Source organism: Drosophila miranda (genome assembly GCF_003369915.1).
Source record: "Drosophila miranda strain MSH22 chromosome Y unlocalized genomic scaffold, D.miranda_PacBio2.1 Contig_Y2_pilon, whole genome shotgun sequence".
Classification (NCBI taxonomy): domain Eukaryota; kingdom Metazoa; phylum Arthropoda; class Insecta; order Diptera; family Drosophilidae; genus Drosophila; species Drosophila miranda.
This window is the reverse complement of record NW_022881614.1, coordinates 28,508,664-28,526,131: the sequence shown is the minus strand read 5'-3', so window position 1 is coordinate 28,526,131 and position 17,468 is coordinate 28,508,664. Positions and strand designations below refer to the sequence as shown.

The following is a 17,468-nucleotide window of genomic DNA, read 5'->3' as shown; positions in this document are numbered from 1 at the left end:
TTTATAACACGAGAACAATCCAATAGTCACTAACAGATCGATTCGAGGTTTTATTTTACTTTAATTGATTATAAATCGAATGAATTGCTTGACCCGACACGAAATAATTGTTTAAATTGTGCACACTGTAAAGTTATTATTTAAATTTTATTTAATACATTTAAACACTTATTTATCGCATGAATATATTGAAAAAATGATAATAATTTACAAAAATGCAAATAAAACATAGATTAAACGAAGTATTTGGATTTTAAATTTGAACGGAGTGCGGGTAATTTGCAGCAATGGGAGTTCGATATTTGGCAATCGGTAGTATATCGGTGTGGAGCAGCAGGGTGACCGTATTTGGTTAAAGATGACAGCAGCCTATTTTGTGCGGCAGGTTATCGAATCTTAACGATAGAAATCGTGGCAGTGTAACCGTATATATCTGTGCAATGTAGAAGTCGTGGAGAAAACATCTCAAATGTAGAGGCTAGTTAGCTAGCTAGTTATTTCAACTGGTGGTGCGCCAATTATCGCTCTCGCAAATCGAGTTTAGAGCGACAGATATAGAGCACTTTAATCCCTCTAATATCTAAGAGGGATTCTTCCGACACCACCAAATCTGAAGTGCGAGTTAATATGACGCTGGATTGTGTATGTATGAGTGAGCGAGCGCACCAAATAAAGTAAGAACAAAGTGTAAAAAAGTCAGTTTTAAGAATTTTTGAGAAAAACCTTTTATCGATTTCAGATCATATTTTTATACGGTCACACTTATTTTCTTGCGAGAATCCATTTAAACATTTAAATCCTTGTCGCTCACATTCAAAAAAGTTAGATTTGGCGCGCAGCACTCGTAACCAGTCGATAGTATCGATAACAGAACTTGAATCGGGTAAGGACCTCTTTTACCCGATTGACAACAGTGAGTCTCATTCCATACACAAATGTTGCGCCTCTAATAGTATAGGCCGTTCTCGAATGCCCGAGTTGCAGCTTCCGCGATTCGGTGGGAACTACATGGATTGGCCAGAATTCCACTCGATGTTCTCGACAATGGTGCACAAAGACCATCGTATACCAATCATGGAAAAATTCCAATATCTTCGTGGATGTCTAGATGGTGCTGCGCTGGATACGATTCGTTCCTTGGAACTTTCTGAGGAGAATTACCACAAGGCGTTGAATTTACTAATGTTGCGATTCGATAATAAACTGTTACATTTTCAGGCACACGTCAAGGCTATTTTCGGGCTGCAAGGGGTGGAGAAGGTCTCGGCTATCGGCTTGCGCGCGTTCAGCGACAAAATCAATTCGCACTTGCGTGCCCTTCAGACCTTGGCGACCCCGCAGGAGATATCCGATGGGTTGCTGATCTTCATCATAGGCACGAAATTGGACCACAAGACCAAGGAGAAATGGGAAGAGAACTTGCCGACGTCAGGATTGCCTCGGGGGTCAAGCATGGCCTCATTCTTGGAAGCAAGATGTCGGATGCTGGAAAATTTGGGATCGGCTATGGTAACAATTCCTAGCCAGCAGGTGGGAGAAGACAAACCTGTCACCCTTATCACCTCCAGTAGCGACCATCCTAACCCCATATGTAACCATTGCATTTCCTCCGAGCATTACATATCTAGATGTCAGGAATTCCTGAATCTCTCTGCGTTTGAACAATACAAAGAAGCAAAGAAGAGCCGCTTGTGTTTGAACTGCCTCAACAAAGGCCATGAATTGCAGAGGTGCAGGTCAGGACTTTGCAGGCATTGCCAGGCCAAACATCACACGCTACTCCACATTCCATCGGGAACTGGTGCTTCATCTTCCTCTTCACCGGCCGAGGAATCGATCCAGCAAGAGGCCGCGACTGTGCTTCTAGCAAGCGGGTGTTCTAGCCCTCCCCCCTCGATCCAGAAATCTCAGCCTAGCCAGAACGTGTTGCTACCTACTGCCCTCGTCCATGTAACAGATCGTTATGGAGCACTTATCCCATGTCGTGCCATTTTGGATTCTGCATCACAGGCTAACTTTGTAACATCTAGATTTGCTGATCAGTTGCAGTTGGATCATCGCTCGTCTTATGTTCACATCTCTGGAATCGGAGATTCCATTCTACCTTCGAGCAAGTCTGTACATATAGTTGTACAATCCCAGGACGCAAGCTATCGAGCTTCCTTCGCTGCAATTGTCACCAACTCAATTACGGAAATGCAGCCTAACTTCGGCGTAGACGCAAAGGATTGGCCAATGCCGAATAATCTAAGACTAGCTGATCCTAATTTCTCCAAGCCCCAACGTATCGATCTGTTGATAGGTTCTGGTTTGTTCTTCGATTTAATGTGCGTCGGACAGATTCGACTATCAGCCCAATTGCCAACATTGCAGGTGACAAAACTTGGTTGGATAGTATCAGGAAGCATTGATAGCTCGGAGAATAAGCGTGCAGCTTTAGCCGCTTTTAAAAATTCCTCGTGCATCTCTATTGACGATTTTCGACCCACAACGCTGGAGTACCAAAACTTAGAGCAGCAATGCAGGAAGCAGCTGCTCGAGTGCCAGGTGCAAGTGGAAAAACTGCGATCGGAGAATCAGGAACTGCAGCGCGAACTTTTCCATATATTAAAAACCTACATATCCACGCTAAATGAAATTCAACTCTCAACAATTTCTACATTGCCAAGTTTCCTGCCATTCTATGCAATTACAGAGGTTCCCGATGATCAAGACGTAATCACGACAAGCCGCCTTCGTAAAGAAGCGCCGATTGCTGCGTTCGACGATCATCCCAGCGTAGCCGCCAGCTGCGCCAAGCAAGCATCTTCAAGAGGGCCGTTGGAAGAATAGCGGTTCTGCCCCTTCAGGATGGATCTGTTGAAAGCCTTTGCCTTCCAACGGGGGGTGAATGTTCGGAGCAGAACCCTGCCGATTAGCTGCTTGCCAAATAGCACCTAATTCTTGGCCCTCAGCCGCTTATTTTGTTTGTTACTTATGTCTATGTCACTCATTTGTTTGTTAAAGCTTTGCGCTTGCTTGCCCTGCTAAACGCTCTCTGCCAGCTCGCTCTTCGCTATCTCCGCTTTGCGTATGCCTACCGACGTCGGCCGAGCGAAGCTGCGCTTAGCGATCGGAGCGGCAATGTAAAGGGCAGGCAAGCCACACTTGCAATTTGGATGTCACGCATTAAAGAACATATCGTAATTTTATTTCTGCGCCGAGCTTTATTTAATTCGAAATAATTAGTCGGCCGATTGGGGATAAAAAACATTATCTCCACACTATTATTATTGATTTATCCAGCTCAACCACCCACACTCGATTCACGATCAAACACCAATCAATTCCATCTATCCATAATGTCATTCATTAATCGCTTGCACATACGCTGCTTCAATCGTTGGTTTATTCCCCGCGCTGATACCCACTGACCCCCTCCTGGACACAGAGCCCTGACCACTAACTCCACGAGGAATACTAACCCCGTTTGGCCAAGATTGCAACTTTGTTGTTCCGCTGCGTGCGTTTTAGTCTACTAAACAGAGCTATGCTACTTGAGCACGGGTCCTAAACTAAACCAGAACCGCACTTCTCTTTCCACACAGATGCCAACACGGCTGATTTACCGGCCGGCGTGCTCTACCGAGTGAAGGCCACCTACGGCTACGTGAAGGAGGATGTGGACGAGCTGAGCTTCGAAATTGGGGACACCATTCGCGTGATCGAGTACGATGATCCCGAGGATCAGGTAAAGTTAATGCAGTTGAAATCCCTCCCCGCTTGTGGCAGATGGACACACTTCTTGTCTTTATTGAGTGCAGTTTTTCCTTGCCAATTTACAGGAGGAGGGCTGGCTAATGGGTCAGAAGGAGGGCACCAGCGAGAAGGGCCTCTTCCCCGCCAACTTCACGCGCCCCATCTGAGCGGAGGTGGACGACCGGAGCCGGAGCTGAGAACCAATCCACCAAACAGCCACACAAACTGCAGTCCCCACGCCATCACACCCCACCCAACATTTTGTTAAACCATAAATGTCTACAAAACGGAAATCCCAATCCAAACAATTGGCCAAACTTTCATTATTAAAATTGTCTTGTTCTGTGAAACGCATTCTTTCGATTAGCAATCCGTCGATTGTTAGAGCAGTGCTTCCAGTTATTATTAATTATTATTGTTGAACGCCATGGCAGACCACACCACACCACGCTAAGGAATATCGAAGCGATTGGCATTTTGGCACACACCACATTTTGAGGACGTTTCAAATTTTATTTTCTAGTTTTATTAGTTTCTAGTTTATTAGTTTTCTAGTTATATTATTTGTTAAAACTACTATTGTGCTCATAATTAATGCGAACAAAGTGTAATAAGTTAAAGGCAACACACACAACATGGAGGAGAATATAACCTTAACCTGAACATTTTGTATGTGTATTTTGCAAATATGTAGTACGAGTTTTTTATAGTCAATTGTGTGTATCGTGTATCTGGAGTGAATCGGGATGGCCAGTAGAAATTCCAGTCTGTTGACTCCAGGACAGGACTTGGATTTTGATTTGGAAATGGAAATTGTTTTCAGATAGGAACTTGTAATTGTATTTTTTTCTTTATATTTTTGTTAAACAAACTCGAACTAGCGCCAGCTTTATAACACGAGAACAATCCAATAGTCACTAACAGATCGATTCGAGGTTTTATTTTACTTTAATTGATTATAAATCGAATGAATTGCTTGACCCGACACGAAATAATTGTTTAAATTGTGCACACTGTAAAGTTATTATTTAAATTTTATTTAATACATTTAAACACTTATTTATCGCATGAATATATTGAAAAAATGATAATAATTTACAAAAATGCAAATAAAACATAGATTAAACGAAGTATTTGGATTTTAAATTTGAACGGAGTGCGGGTAATTTGCAGCAATGGGAGTTCGATATTTGGCAATCGGTAGTATATCGGTGTGGAGCAGCAGGGTGACCGTATTTGGTTAAAGATGACAGCAGCCTATTTTGTGCGGCAGGTTATCGAATCTTAACGATAGAAATCGTGGCAGTGTAACCGTATATATCTGTGCAATGTAGAAGTCGTGGAGAAAACATCTCAAATGTAGAGGTTTTTCATACGGCGCTTTCATGGGCCTTAAATGAAGAAAATAACGGCCTGAAAATATTCGCCAGCAGCAAGAGGCGACCATTAACGGTGAGTGTGCAATGAGCATTGTAGCTGACACTATTAGCTAGCTAGTTATTTCAACTGGTGGTGCGCCAATTATCGCTCTCGCAAATCGAGTTTAGAGCGACAGATATAGAGCACTTTAATCCCTCTAATATCTAAGAGGGATTCTTCCGACACCACCAAATCTGAAGTGCGAGTTAATATGACGCTGGATTGTGTATGTATGAGTGAGCGAGCGCACCAAATAAAGTAAGAACAAAGTGTAAAAAAGTCAGTTTTAAGAATTTTTGAGAAAAACCTTTTATCGATTTCAGATCATATTTTTATACGGTCACACTTATTTTCTTGCGAGAATCCATTTAAACATTTAAATCCTTGTCGCTCACATTCAAAAAAGTTAGATTTGGCGCGCAGCACTCGTAACCAGTCGATAGTATCGATAACAGAACTTGAATCGGGTAAGGACCTCTTTTACCCGATTGACAACAGTGAGTCTCATTCCATACACAAATGTTGCGCATGTGCAGCAATGAGTCTCATTCCATACACAAACATGCTGCTAATTCCATGCACACAGATGATATATAATTGCAGAAATGTGTGTCATTCCAGGCTCTAATTAATGCAGAAACTAGATAGTCTCTGTTTTAAACGATATTTTGCAGCGCATCGTCTGTCTACAGAGACCAAGAACTGGTACTGGGATCAGGATTTATATAAAAACACCTAATCAAATGCATGAATAGAACAAAAAAAATTCAATCTAAGACAAGGTCTTTACTAATTACGTTTGAAAGCAGGTTGGAACACAGTATCTTTATATAATATTCACGAAATAGGGTATACAAAGGTCCACACTCTGGTTGACAAGAAATGAGTCTGCAAATACCAGCAACATTGACGTCACAACCTGCGACTATTGAACATTTTTGTTGAAGCCGTGTTTTTGTAAAAACAAAAAACATGCAAGTACTTAAAAGTAGTTAATCCTGATCAAAATTGATTCAACAATCATATAAAACTATCTGGGCTAAACTGAGAGATCTATATAGCTGGGAATATTCGACGGAAGAAAGAATAACCAGGAATTAGTCGTCAAAACCGGTTGACAACAATGAGTCCCATTCCATGCACACATACCCTGGGGGAAATGGATGTTATAGAATTGTGAAAATGTTTGTCATCCCAGGCAAAAACAATTTATTTTCACTATATTTTAATATTATTCAATATTATTTAATATTATTTTCAATATTTCAACGATATTTTAAAGCTTATTGTCTTCTTGTAGGGACCAAGAATAGGTATCAGGATCGAGATATATATTCAAAACACTCATCATATACATGAATATGTCTAAAAAATGTCAATTTGAGAAAAGGTTACGTTTTATCTTCATATCAATATTTATACCGTCAAATAAAATTAGCAAAATAGGGTATAAAAAGGCATATACTACGGCTTACACGCAATACAGCGACTCTTTTTTTGTTCGTTTAAACCTCTTTTTACGCAAAATGCAATAAAAGCAAGTATTAAGAATACACCAGTTAAATAGAAAATTGATTCATCATTCGTATAAAATTTTGATGGCATGGCTAAATGCTCTATATAGCTAGTAATATTCGTCGGAATATCAAAAACGAGGAATATGTCAAATAGAACTTGAATTCGTCAGTATATTTTCAGTATATATACGGTATATTTTGAAATTGAGGCGGTATGTTTCGGTATATTTCTGAGGGTCGGACGGTATACTTTATCGATAAATCCGCGGTCACACTGCTGTGTGGATTTTGCGTGTGTAAATACTTGAAAAAATTCAAGAAAAAAGCGAAAAAAGTTTCTGGTCGTGCGTCAACGTTAGCGAACAATGCAAAATCAAATATGTTGTGAGTTTCGCCAAAAATCCGTGGACACACCGACAGCCAGGCAACCAGCAATCGAATCGTCTCCTGGTCTCCGTCTCGACACCACAATTCCCAGTCGGCACAAAAAAACACCCCGAAATCGATTGTGAAGTGCGCTTTAAGTTGAAATGCATGTGCAACGGCCTGAGCAAACGCCAAATAAAAGTAATGTTAAACAATTGTTGAGCGAATTAGGCAATTTTCGCGTTGCTTTTCCACCAAAATTTTTTCATGTTCGTTTTTGGCCTCGCCCGTCGTCGTCGCTCTGTGTGTATTCGTTTCGCCGATAAAGCAGTTCGCCGCTCTAGGGAGTGCGAGTGAAACAGATATAGCGGTGACAACACTGCAGGGCACTGCTTGTCAGCAAAAAACACCATAGCCCATAGCTCGCAAACGACGGTCAACACTTTTTCCCTTTGCTGTCTCGTCACTGACAAAACCGAAAAAGACCACGAAGACACGGTCTCTCACTGAGCAGAACACTTTTTGTCTCTTCGCTTGTGTTATGTGTTTCGGGTTTTCGGGTGAGCCCGACACACGATCGTGTCTCACAATAACAACTTAGTCTCTCTAAGTTGTCACTTTGGTCAAGCGCTCACAGCAAAAGTGTCTTTAGATGAGCAGAACCAAAAAAGTGTCTAAAGTGTTTTTAGTTTTTTTCGTGTATATGTATATTTATTCATGTTTTCCGCATCTTTTGGGCTATTGTATTGTAATATGTATATTTATTTGCAAAATTGGCAAACGAACATTTTCGTTTTGCTTTTCACGATTCATTTTAAGCTCCAATAGTCAAACCGTATAGAATTCACAAAAATTGATCGTTGCCATAAGCTTCACACGTACAAGCACGCATACATACGCAAAAGACACTTTGTTCGTTCACTCGCGACAAGATGCTCAGTGAAAAACAGGAACAAAAGAGAAGTGAAGAAATCGGTCTTTGCTTTAGCAAAGAGCGAGTTGAGCAAAAACAGATTTGATCGGGTCTTTTCAGTCCATTTTCTCAATGTGTCCGTCAATGAGAGGTTTTTATCAGACACGCCGAAAGTGTCAACAGTTATTTGCGAGCTATGGCATAGCCACAAAAAAAAAAACCAAAAGTGTTGCAAAAACTCTGTCGTGGGGGTTGGATGGGCGATAATTGAGCGTTTTCGAGTGTTTATACGAGAATATAAAGAACAAATACAAAAGGCTCGTTAGGCCCCTGCCTGACATGAGTTCCCTGTGGGTGTCGATAAGGCAGTGCAGGCCATGATACGATTGTGGGTGGCGCTGATGGGTGGTGGGATTGTCGATACGACAATTGTACTCGTATTGGCAATGCATTCTAATAATTTCTGCTCTGTTCTTACTCTCTTTTTCGTTTCTCTCACTCTCTCACTCTTATTCCACCTGCAGTTCCACTGCATACAGAAAAATAAACAAACACAAGAAGCATAAAGTATGCAGAAAATTAAACACAAAAGGAGCCATTAAGTGTTGCGTGTGAAAGAAATTAACGTTTTTGTGCAGATCGTCGTAGTCGTCATACAACCTTTCTGTTTCAATAGCACGTACAATGGATATTTGTTGAAACTTTTTTGCATTTACAAACTGGTGCTTAAGAACAACAACAACAACAAGAAAAACAACAGCGACATCCCTCGGAGGCACACGCAAAGCAAAAGAAAGAAAGGAAAAACAAAAAAATTAATATATACATTTATATAGCATCAAATTTACATTAAGCGCCAAGTCGAGGAAGGGACAAAGAAGAAGTCATTTTTATTGTAGGACAAACGCACCAGTAAAATTAATCAATCAACTACACGTTCCTTAAAACAAATGTTTTCCAAACCGCAAACCAACTAAACGAAATATGCTTTTGAATTAGTTTAAGCAGACAACAGCACAGCACAAAACCAGAACAAGCAAAGCCATAAAAAAACATTTTAATTTAACTCCAACAAAAGCCTGTGGAGACGATATATGTATACAAATATATGTCGAGATATATATCACACCATATATACATATTTATATAGGAACCACCACTACCCCGGGTGTCCAAACATAACGACACCGATTAAGTCAAACCGCAGGGAAAACCACAACAAAACACTCAGAGAGCCAGCAAAGGAAAAAATCTATTTTTTGTATTGCTTAGTGCTGGCAAACAAAAAGAAAGGAAGGACAGAACATCGTATTGGAGAATCTCGTCAGATTAAGTGGATTTCTATCTCCGATAAAGAACTGAGTAAGTAGCGCCCCTGCGCACATCTACTGCAACCTATTGACATCCCGACCGACCACTTGTTGCCTGAGATGAAAATTGCATGCATCAATCAAGCTCGCAAACATTGATAGAATTTCCCAAACGCACTGTACACATATATTTATATGTGCTATATGGTTTACTTTTGATAAGCGGCTGCAACAGTGCAGGGCACAATGTAATTATAGTCGCAATGAGTAACTCTATCGCATTTCCGCGTCTGGAGGAAGTTCTCCCTGATCTGACCAGATCCACGAAGGAGACAACAGTAGCCTAGCCGCAGAAGTCATATCGAGATTAAGAAGACAAATGGAAAGATAGTTAGTATCCCCTTATCATATGCATATAAGAAAAAGATAAGAACGTACCCCCGTCCAGCTGGTGGCATGATACCTATAACTAGCAAACTATTGTTAGAAAAAGCTCCTATGTGCCAATTCTCAGTCCCGTCCCCCAGACGTGCCCCTGACCATGGCCCTGCGAATGCCCCTGCCCCTGAATCACCAGCTACTGCTAAGTAGCTTCTAGCTTTGCTCTAGCTATTTCTTTTTCTTGTTCCTTTTTCTATTTTCAATAACCTTATCCTGGGTAGGGGAGCCGCCTGCTATTACTCTTCCTGGTATCCAGTGGTGGCTCCTATTCGCCGGCAGGGCAGCTACTTCAAAGCTTTCCCTGATTCCCTTTGCACTCGCCTCGGGCTGGGTATTCCGTCGATATTTTGTAGTTTTCCGTCTGAAAGCCTTCCCATTTCAATCCTACATATGCATTTGCGCCACCAATTGGATTAGCGAGCACTCGATACGGGAAGCGGCTGCAGCGGCAGTGGCAGTGGCAGCAGAGAGGAAATAGCGCCAGTGACCTAGGAATGGGTGACGCATTGGGCTCAGGACTCCGGTCTCTTAAAAGCTATCTTCACGAACGAAGAGGTTTCAAAAGAGTCCCCATCAAATAGCTTTAAGAACACGTAAATATTAGGTCCTGAGTCGCATCGAATATGGTTCACCCGGATGTGGAACACTCTTGTGAACTTGTGACTGCGCGAAGCCATAGATTTTCCAAAATCAGCTTTCTCGCATTGAACTTGGGCTGGACGCATCGCATCGCATCGCGGCCAGGCCGGACCCGGCCACTTCCCCAATCTGTTGGCCATTGCCCACCTGTGTGTGTGTGTTTGTGTGTGGCGATTAGCAGGGGGAATGACAACGGTAGATGGCTGGCACGGCTCTTGTTCATGGTGCATGCGCGCAGAGAGGGCCAAGCCAGGCCAGGCCAGGCCCAGACCCAGACCCAGACCCACAGCCAATGCCAATGCCATGGCCAGTGGCATACACCCGCCAACGCCATCGCAATCGCCGTTGCCATTGCCGTTGCCGTTTCCGTCGCTGTCGTCGTCGTCAGTTTGTGAGGAGGCAAATATGAAATGATAATTGCCAATACTGGACACTACGCGGCGAACTCTCGGTGAGCTAACAAGTGTGTTAGGTCGGTCTGTAGGGCCCATATATACCATATATATATATATAGATAGTTATGTGTGCTCGTTTATATAATGGAATTCTAAATCAAAGTGTCTTCTTGCACCACCCGCAGATGTTCTTGGATCGCTGGACTACAAGGGGAACCAATCGTCGTGTCATTCGTGCATCAGTCATAGTCGGAGACAGAGTCAGAGAGTCTGGAGTCTGGTCAAGGAATTTAGTGTAAAGCCTATAAGAATAAGCCTTCCCATCGAGGGAAACAAAAGTGAAAGTGAAAGGGAAAGTAAGCAATAGCCAAAGAGAACCTGTCGAGAGAGGATTGTGGCACCGGGAGGATCAGAGAGTGAGCAACGCCAAAGTACAAATGCATAAATCGAAACTGAATCTATAACTTAGAACCGGGTATCAAGCAATTCCCCTGGCTGCATACGTATCATCCCAGGACACAAGCACCAATCAAATCCAATTTAGACGCAGCAACAGCAGCCGCCTCAGCCTCAACAGATCCCCCAAACAATTAGATTAGCCAACAGCAGAGAGAAAGATAGACGGACAGAGACAGCGACAGCGACAGGCAAGCCAGAGCTCTGTAGCCAGCAGCTCCTCGTCATCATCCTCATCCAAGTTTGCAAGCGTAACGGAGAGTCGACGTAGTGGCTGCAGTACGCGTAAGCGTCCATAAATCTAGTTAGCATGGAGTGCTGTTTATCGGAAGAGGCAAAGGAACAAAAGCGCATCAATCAGGAAATCGAGAAGCAGTTGCGCCGCGACAAGCGAGATGCGCGACGGGAACTTAAATTGCTGTTGCTTGGTAAGTACCCCGCCCCTGTGCAGTACCCCCGCAGGACCCTGCCAGGATGTGTTCGAGTGCACAGGATATAAATGTAGACCCGCGTCATGTGTGTTATAGCATTTTGATTGCACTTAGCTTGGCTTAATGCAATTGAAATACCGCTAATTGCAAGAGAGTGCCCTTTGCACCGTGAGCAGAACAAAATCGAAGCCCCACAACAGCCCACCCCCCCCCCCCCCCCCCTACCACTTTTGGAACAATCCGGTTCAAAACTAAAAATATAATTTAACATATTGTGATGGCCTCCCCCCATTTGTAGGCACGGGCGAGTCCGGCAAGTCAACGTTCATCAAACAGATGCGTATTATCCATGGCAGCGGCTACTCGGACGAGGACAAGCGTGGATAAATCAAACTGGTGTTCCAGAACATATTAATGGCCATGCAGTCGATGATCAAGGCCATGGACATGCTAAAGATCTCCTATGGCGTTGGAGAGCATAGCGTAAGTTCCTCCATCCATTCGCCCAAAGAATCGCTTTATATATTTTGAAATATCAACAGGAACTGGCCGATCTGGTGATGAGCATTGACTACGAAACAGTTACCACATTCGAGGATCCATTTTTGAACGCCATCAAAACGCTATGGGCCGATGCCGGCATTCAAGAGTGCTACGACCGTCGTAGAGAATACCAATTGACAGATTCAGCCAAATAGTGAGTTACTCGAAGGGAGAAGCGGCCCAACCATGACAGCACAACACAACACAACACAACTCTCGAACACTGAGACTACCACAACCTACAGAACTCTGCATAAACTGTTTTACTAAAAATGATCTCATTTCTGTACACATAGTTATCTGATGGATCTCGACCGTGTGGCTCAACCTGCTTATTTGCCCACTGAGCAAGACATTTTGAGAGTTCGTGTGCCGACAACGGGGATCATTGAGTATCCCTTTGACTTAGAAGAAATCAGATTTAGGTAGATACCATCAATCTGTACACATCTGTATGTTCTTTGCATGGCATATGATCCTGATCCTGTTTATGATCTGTGGTCTGTGATCTGATCTGTTTCTTTGGTTACTACTTTCGCTTAATATCACTAATTGTTTCGATTAACTAACAAATTGAGATTCTTTTCGAGCTATAGTACTTTCTTGAAGGGATTAGCCAGGAGTTTTTCAACATTTCGCAGCTGTACCTTAGAGAACTGGGACTGACTACGTACGGATTTTGATATCAGTTTGATTTTTGTTTGTTTTTGAAATTATTTGATTGTGTGCGAATTCTTTTGCATAGCTACTTAAGCGACATAGAGCGCATTTCACAGCCCTACTACCTGGCCACTGAGCAGGATATTCTGCGTGCTCGTGTGCCGACCACTGGCATACTAGAGTACCCATTCGATTTGGATGGCATTGTGTTTAGGTATCTATTCCACGTATCTATGATGACTGTATTGACCAGGCTAGAGCTAGAGCCGTAGCTGGAACACGGCTAGAACAAGAAGTATTAGAATATATGTATTTGGTAGCGTAGTAATTTGGTATACTTAAATTTATTTGTCTATCGCTTGCGGCTTACTAATGCTTGTTTATTTCGCTGTGAATTGTAGTGCAGATTTTTCCTCTTGTTTTGTTTATCTCTACATAAGCTAATGTGACTCCTATCTTATACTCCCCTCCCTGATATTTTATACAGAATGGTGGACGTGGGTGGTCAGCGATCGGAGAGAAGAAAGTGGATTCATTGCTTTGAGAATGTGACATCAATCATATTTTTGGTGGCGCTATCGGAATACGATCAGATCTTGTTTGAATCCGATAACGAGGTATGGCATGGCATCTCCTGAATATTTTCTGAATGAAAGATTATTCTCTTCCTCTTCCTGTCTTTTTTTTGCAGAACCGAATGGAGGAGTCAAAAGCTTTATTTAGAACTATTATTACGTACCCTTGGTTTCAGAATTCGTCAGTTATTCTTTTCCTGAACAAGAAGGACTTGTTGGTGGAGAAAATAATGTATTCGCATTTGGTAGACTACTTTCCCGAATACGATGGTAAGTGTGCCATTGAATGGATCTCTTATCCCATAACTCTGTACGATTTATATGTGGCAACACACGCACGTCACGCAACCAGGTCCGAAGCAGGATCATGAGGCGGCCAAGCAGTTTGTATTGAAAAAGTATTTGGACGCCAATCCAGATCCTGAACGGCAATGCTATTCTCATTTCACAACGGCCACAGGTTGACGACGTTACATTTGAACTCTTGAGCTATCTATCTTGAGCTATCTGCTTCCCCCCAGTAAAAATTTCACAACATTATCTGTAGAATCTATACACTATATATACGCTATCTGTATTGCTAGTTTTGTAGTCTTGCGCTAGATATAACCAAAGACTATACAATACCAAGATGTTGCATGAGCGACCAAAAAGCTGTTCTATGGCGGGTCCTAACATTAGGACCCAAAAGGCACGAGGGGGCGCGCGGGGTTTCAATTCCCTTTTCGCCTGTACTTCGTCTCTACCGCGACCCCGCTGCCCAACGGTTTCGTCTGTTCGGAAATGCCTTCACCGTCGAAGCGGTGGTCGCGGATCGCCGATGTCTTTGGAGCGGCACAGTGGGACCTTTGGCCGTCTCAGCTTGCTAAATTAGTTAGTTAGTCAATAAATATTTGCACACTGAAAAAATGTTAAACTTTAAGTGCTTATATCTCCTAAACTAAAACTATCTTGAAAATTCGATTGGCAAATTCTCTATTAGATGCGTACATTAAATTTATCTAAAGCACTCATACAATTTTTTGACTATTTCGGCTGAGTCCCCACTGTGCCGCGCCAAAGACATCAGCGACCACGCTGCCCTACGGTTTCGGCACGCAGCCACTGACATGCTTTCAGTGCGCTTGTGTGTGAAGCTAAAAGCCGTATATGCTGCGGGCGAAACCGGTTTATGGCCGTGCAGACCTAGGACATACACACATATACACAACTACAAGCATATTTCTGGGTTGGCTCGAGCTCGTGCTGACCGAAGCCGAGTAGCACTTCGGAGGCGAAGGTAGCGTAAAAGAGAATTGAAGTACTAGCCCCGCGCGCCCGTACCATGAAGCGTCAAACGAAAATTGAAAAAGCATTTGTTCCTCATGCGACATCTTGGTATTGTATAGTCTTTGATATAACACATCGAAACATCTTCTTTGGCTTATTTTCTGAACAGGTCCACAGCGAGATGCAATCGCGGCACGCGAATTCATACTGCGAATGTTTGTAGACTTAAATCCAGATTCCGAAAAGATTATCTATTCTCATTTCACCTGTGCTACAGGTAAGTGCAGCAAACGTGGGTTGCTTGGGGTGGGCTTTGGAGTGTATGTGCGTGTGCATGATGCAATTATACAAGGTGGTCTCGTCGGCAAAAGTTAGTCCCTTAACGTATGCTAGCAATAAGTGCGAGTGAAGGGCACATAGTATAGTGAGTGTGAGTGAGACGGTATATGTTGATGTTGATTAACCCTTAACAGGCCCGTGGGTTTTAAAATTTTAAAATAAAATGATTTTACTGATATATTAATATTTAAATTTTATGCAGCCATTAATAATTTTTCTTCAACATTTTTAGTTATATTAAAATGTTCTTTTACATAATATATAAAGATTACTTCTAATTCTGTGGTATTTTTTTTATATGCTTTTTATAATTTTGTTGTTGTCGGGACATAAGTGTTAAGAATATATCAAAAAATTCGTCCGTGAACAACCTTCATCATCAACAAGCAAGCATGCACTGACGATAAGGGACAACACGAACGAACTTCGGCTCCCGACGAGACCACCTTGTATAATTGCATCATGTGCGTGTGAGTCTCATTTTCAGCCTGGAGAGTGTCAGAACTAAGTAAGGGCAGAGGTAGAGGTAAAGGTAAAAGTAATCACCCTTCATAATTTGCATTCGCTTCTGCTGCTATTGCGGAGTATCGCTAGTCAATATTTGAGAGTTAGAGCAGATTGATTTATAGCCGAATGCAATTCCTTTATTGGAACACACAGATACCGAAAACATCAAGCTTGTGTTCTGTGCTGTCAAGGATACAATTATGCAAAATGCACTCAAGGAGTTCAATTTGGGTTAAACAATCGCCTGCACCGGATGGAGGACAGGATGCCACGATGGCAGGATGGCAGAATGGCAGGATTGCAGGATGAGCCGCAATGCAAATGAATATTTGAGTTATAATTGTATTTTGAATTTGATTTGAAAGTCCCTTAATAAAAATTCGTATTTATGCGTTGTTGATGTCCATTCTGGAATGTCTGTATATACTAATCTTGTGCTGGAGCCCCCTCCTAAGGTTTATCCAATTTACTAATCTTCTCTTTTGATTTCTTTACTTCGTTTAGATACTGAAAACATAAGGTTTGTGTTTGCAGCTGTTAAGGACACCATTCTGCAATCGAACCTTAAGGAATACAATTTGGTCTAAACTGGATTTGGACCAGTAAACTATTTTTGTGATTTTTACTATATATATATATATATATTTATATATATATATATTTATGTATATATGCAAGCACACACCCACGCAAACCACACACACCCAAAAAAAAAACAAAAACAATGCATATGTATATAAATATATACATTCATAATTCCTTTTTCGCATATTAATTAAACACAAAACAAAAAGAAATAAAAGAAAAGAAAAGAAAGCGTGAGTACGTGAGAGCGGTGCAGTACGACCCAAGAAAGTTTCGAAAAAATTGTAACACCAGGAACCGAGAAATTGTAGCATAAATAGAGAACAGCAACAGCAACAGCAAAAACATAACAACAGCTACTGCAACAAGCAAAACAAATTGATGTTTATTGAGAGAAATGAATTATGTATAACACAAAATCTGATACAAGTACTAATAATATTTAAACAAATTTATTACTATAGAAGAAACTTTTGTAATAAAAACCGAAACAAGAATAAAACCCAAAATTAAGAAACTTACATTTAATCAAAATGCTTAGATCGGAACCACAAACGGAAACAAACAAACAACAACATTTTGTCGTACTGAAAGCATAACAAAACAAGCAAAAACATTTACTGAAGAAACTGCACGCAAAAAACAAAATTTAGCCTAAACAACATGCAAGAACTTTTGAATAAAAAAACCCCCGAATAAATATATAGAGTACATATGCATATATACCACGAAGAATATATATATATATATATATATGTTTGGGTGTTTCTCATAACAGTTTGAAGGCATATATGCATATAAGGAGTGTAAAAATATACATACATACATCCAGATAATACATGCTAAGAGGAAGAGGAAGAAAAGAAACAAAACAAAATCATACATAATACTGTATTTTGTACTAGGCTAAACCGTAAAGTAAATATTGCAACAATTGTTTACAGACATGCAAACATATTTATACGTGCATACAAAACAAACATAATACATACACACTTGATCATAATAATAGGTACACGTTGAAGCTTTTTATTAATAATGAGTTTTATCGTACTTTAAGTGTTGAAAACAAAATTTTTTTTGGTATGTTTTATTTGTCAATGTATTGCAGTTCCGTGACAAAAAAAATGAAACAGGGAAACCGCCGAATAACAGAGCTTTAAGCGATATTGCGAGTTGACATCACATTTTGGCTGCTCAAAATAATAGGTACAGTGTCAGTAAATTTTGAATATCAAGTGAATAATTTGGAAATTCTTGGCTTTTTGGCAATTAAACATCCATTTCATTTAACTACAGTCTAAATATAAACAAATAACTATTTTTTTTTACAAGAATAGGCCGAAAGTCTTATTGTACAGCCCA

General features: G+C 41.2%; 1 protein-coding gene, 1 long non-coding RNA gene and 1 pseudogene across 2 annotated transcripts; all 3 read left to right on the top strand.

The window, feature by feature from the left end:
* Nucleotides 1–3,390: 3,390 nt before the first annotated feature.
* Nucleotides 3,391–4,592, top strand: LOC117193780. Its single transcript, XR_004474690.1, has 2 exons — nt 3,391–3,730; nt 3,825–4,592. It is a non-coding gene; the product is annotated as an uncharacterized LOC117193780 (long non-coding RNA).
* Nucleotides 4,593–6,934: 2,342 nt separating this feature from the next.
* LOC117192559 lies at nt 6,935–11,988 on the top strand. The gene is made up of 4 exons (XM_033397264.1): nt 6,935–7,058; nt 8,478–9,315; nt 10,924–11,622; nt 11,924–11,988. Exons 1-2 carry the CDS (start codon nt 7,054–7,056, stop codon nt 8,566–8,568), a joined length of 96 nt encoding a protein of 31 aa, XP_033253155.1. The 5' UTR covers nt 6,935–7,053; the 3' UTR covers nt 8,569–9,315; nt 10,924–11,622; nt 11,924–11,988.
* Nucleotides 11,487–17,112, top strand: LOC117192558 (annotated as a pseudogene).
* Nucleotides 17,113–17,468: the final 356 nt, after the last annotated feature.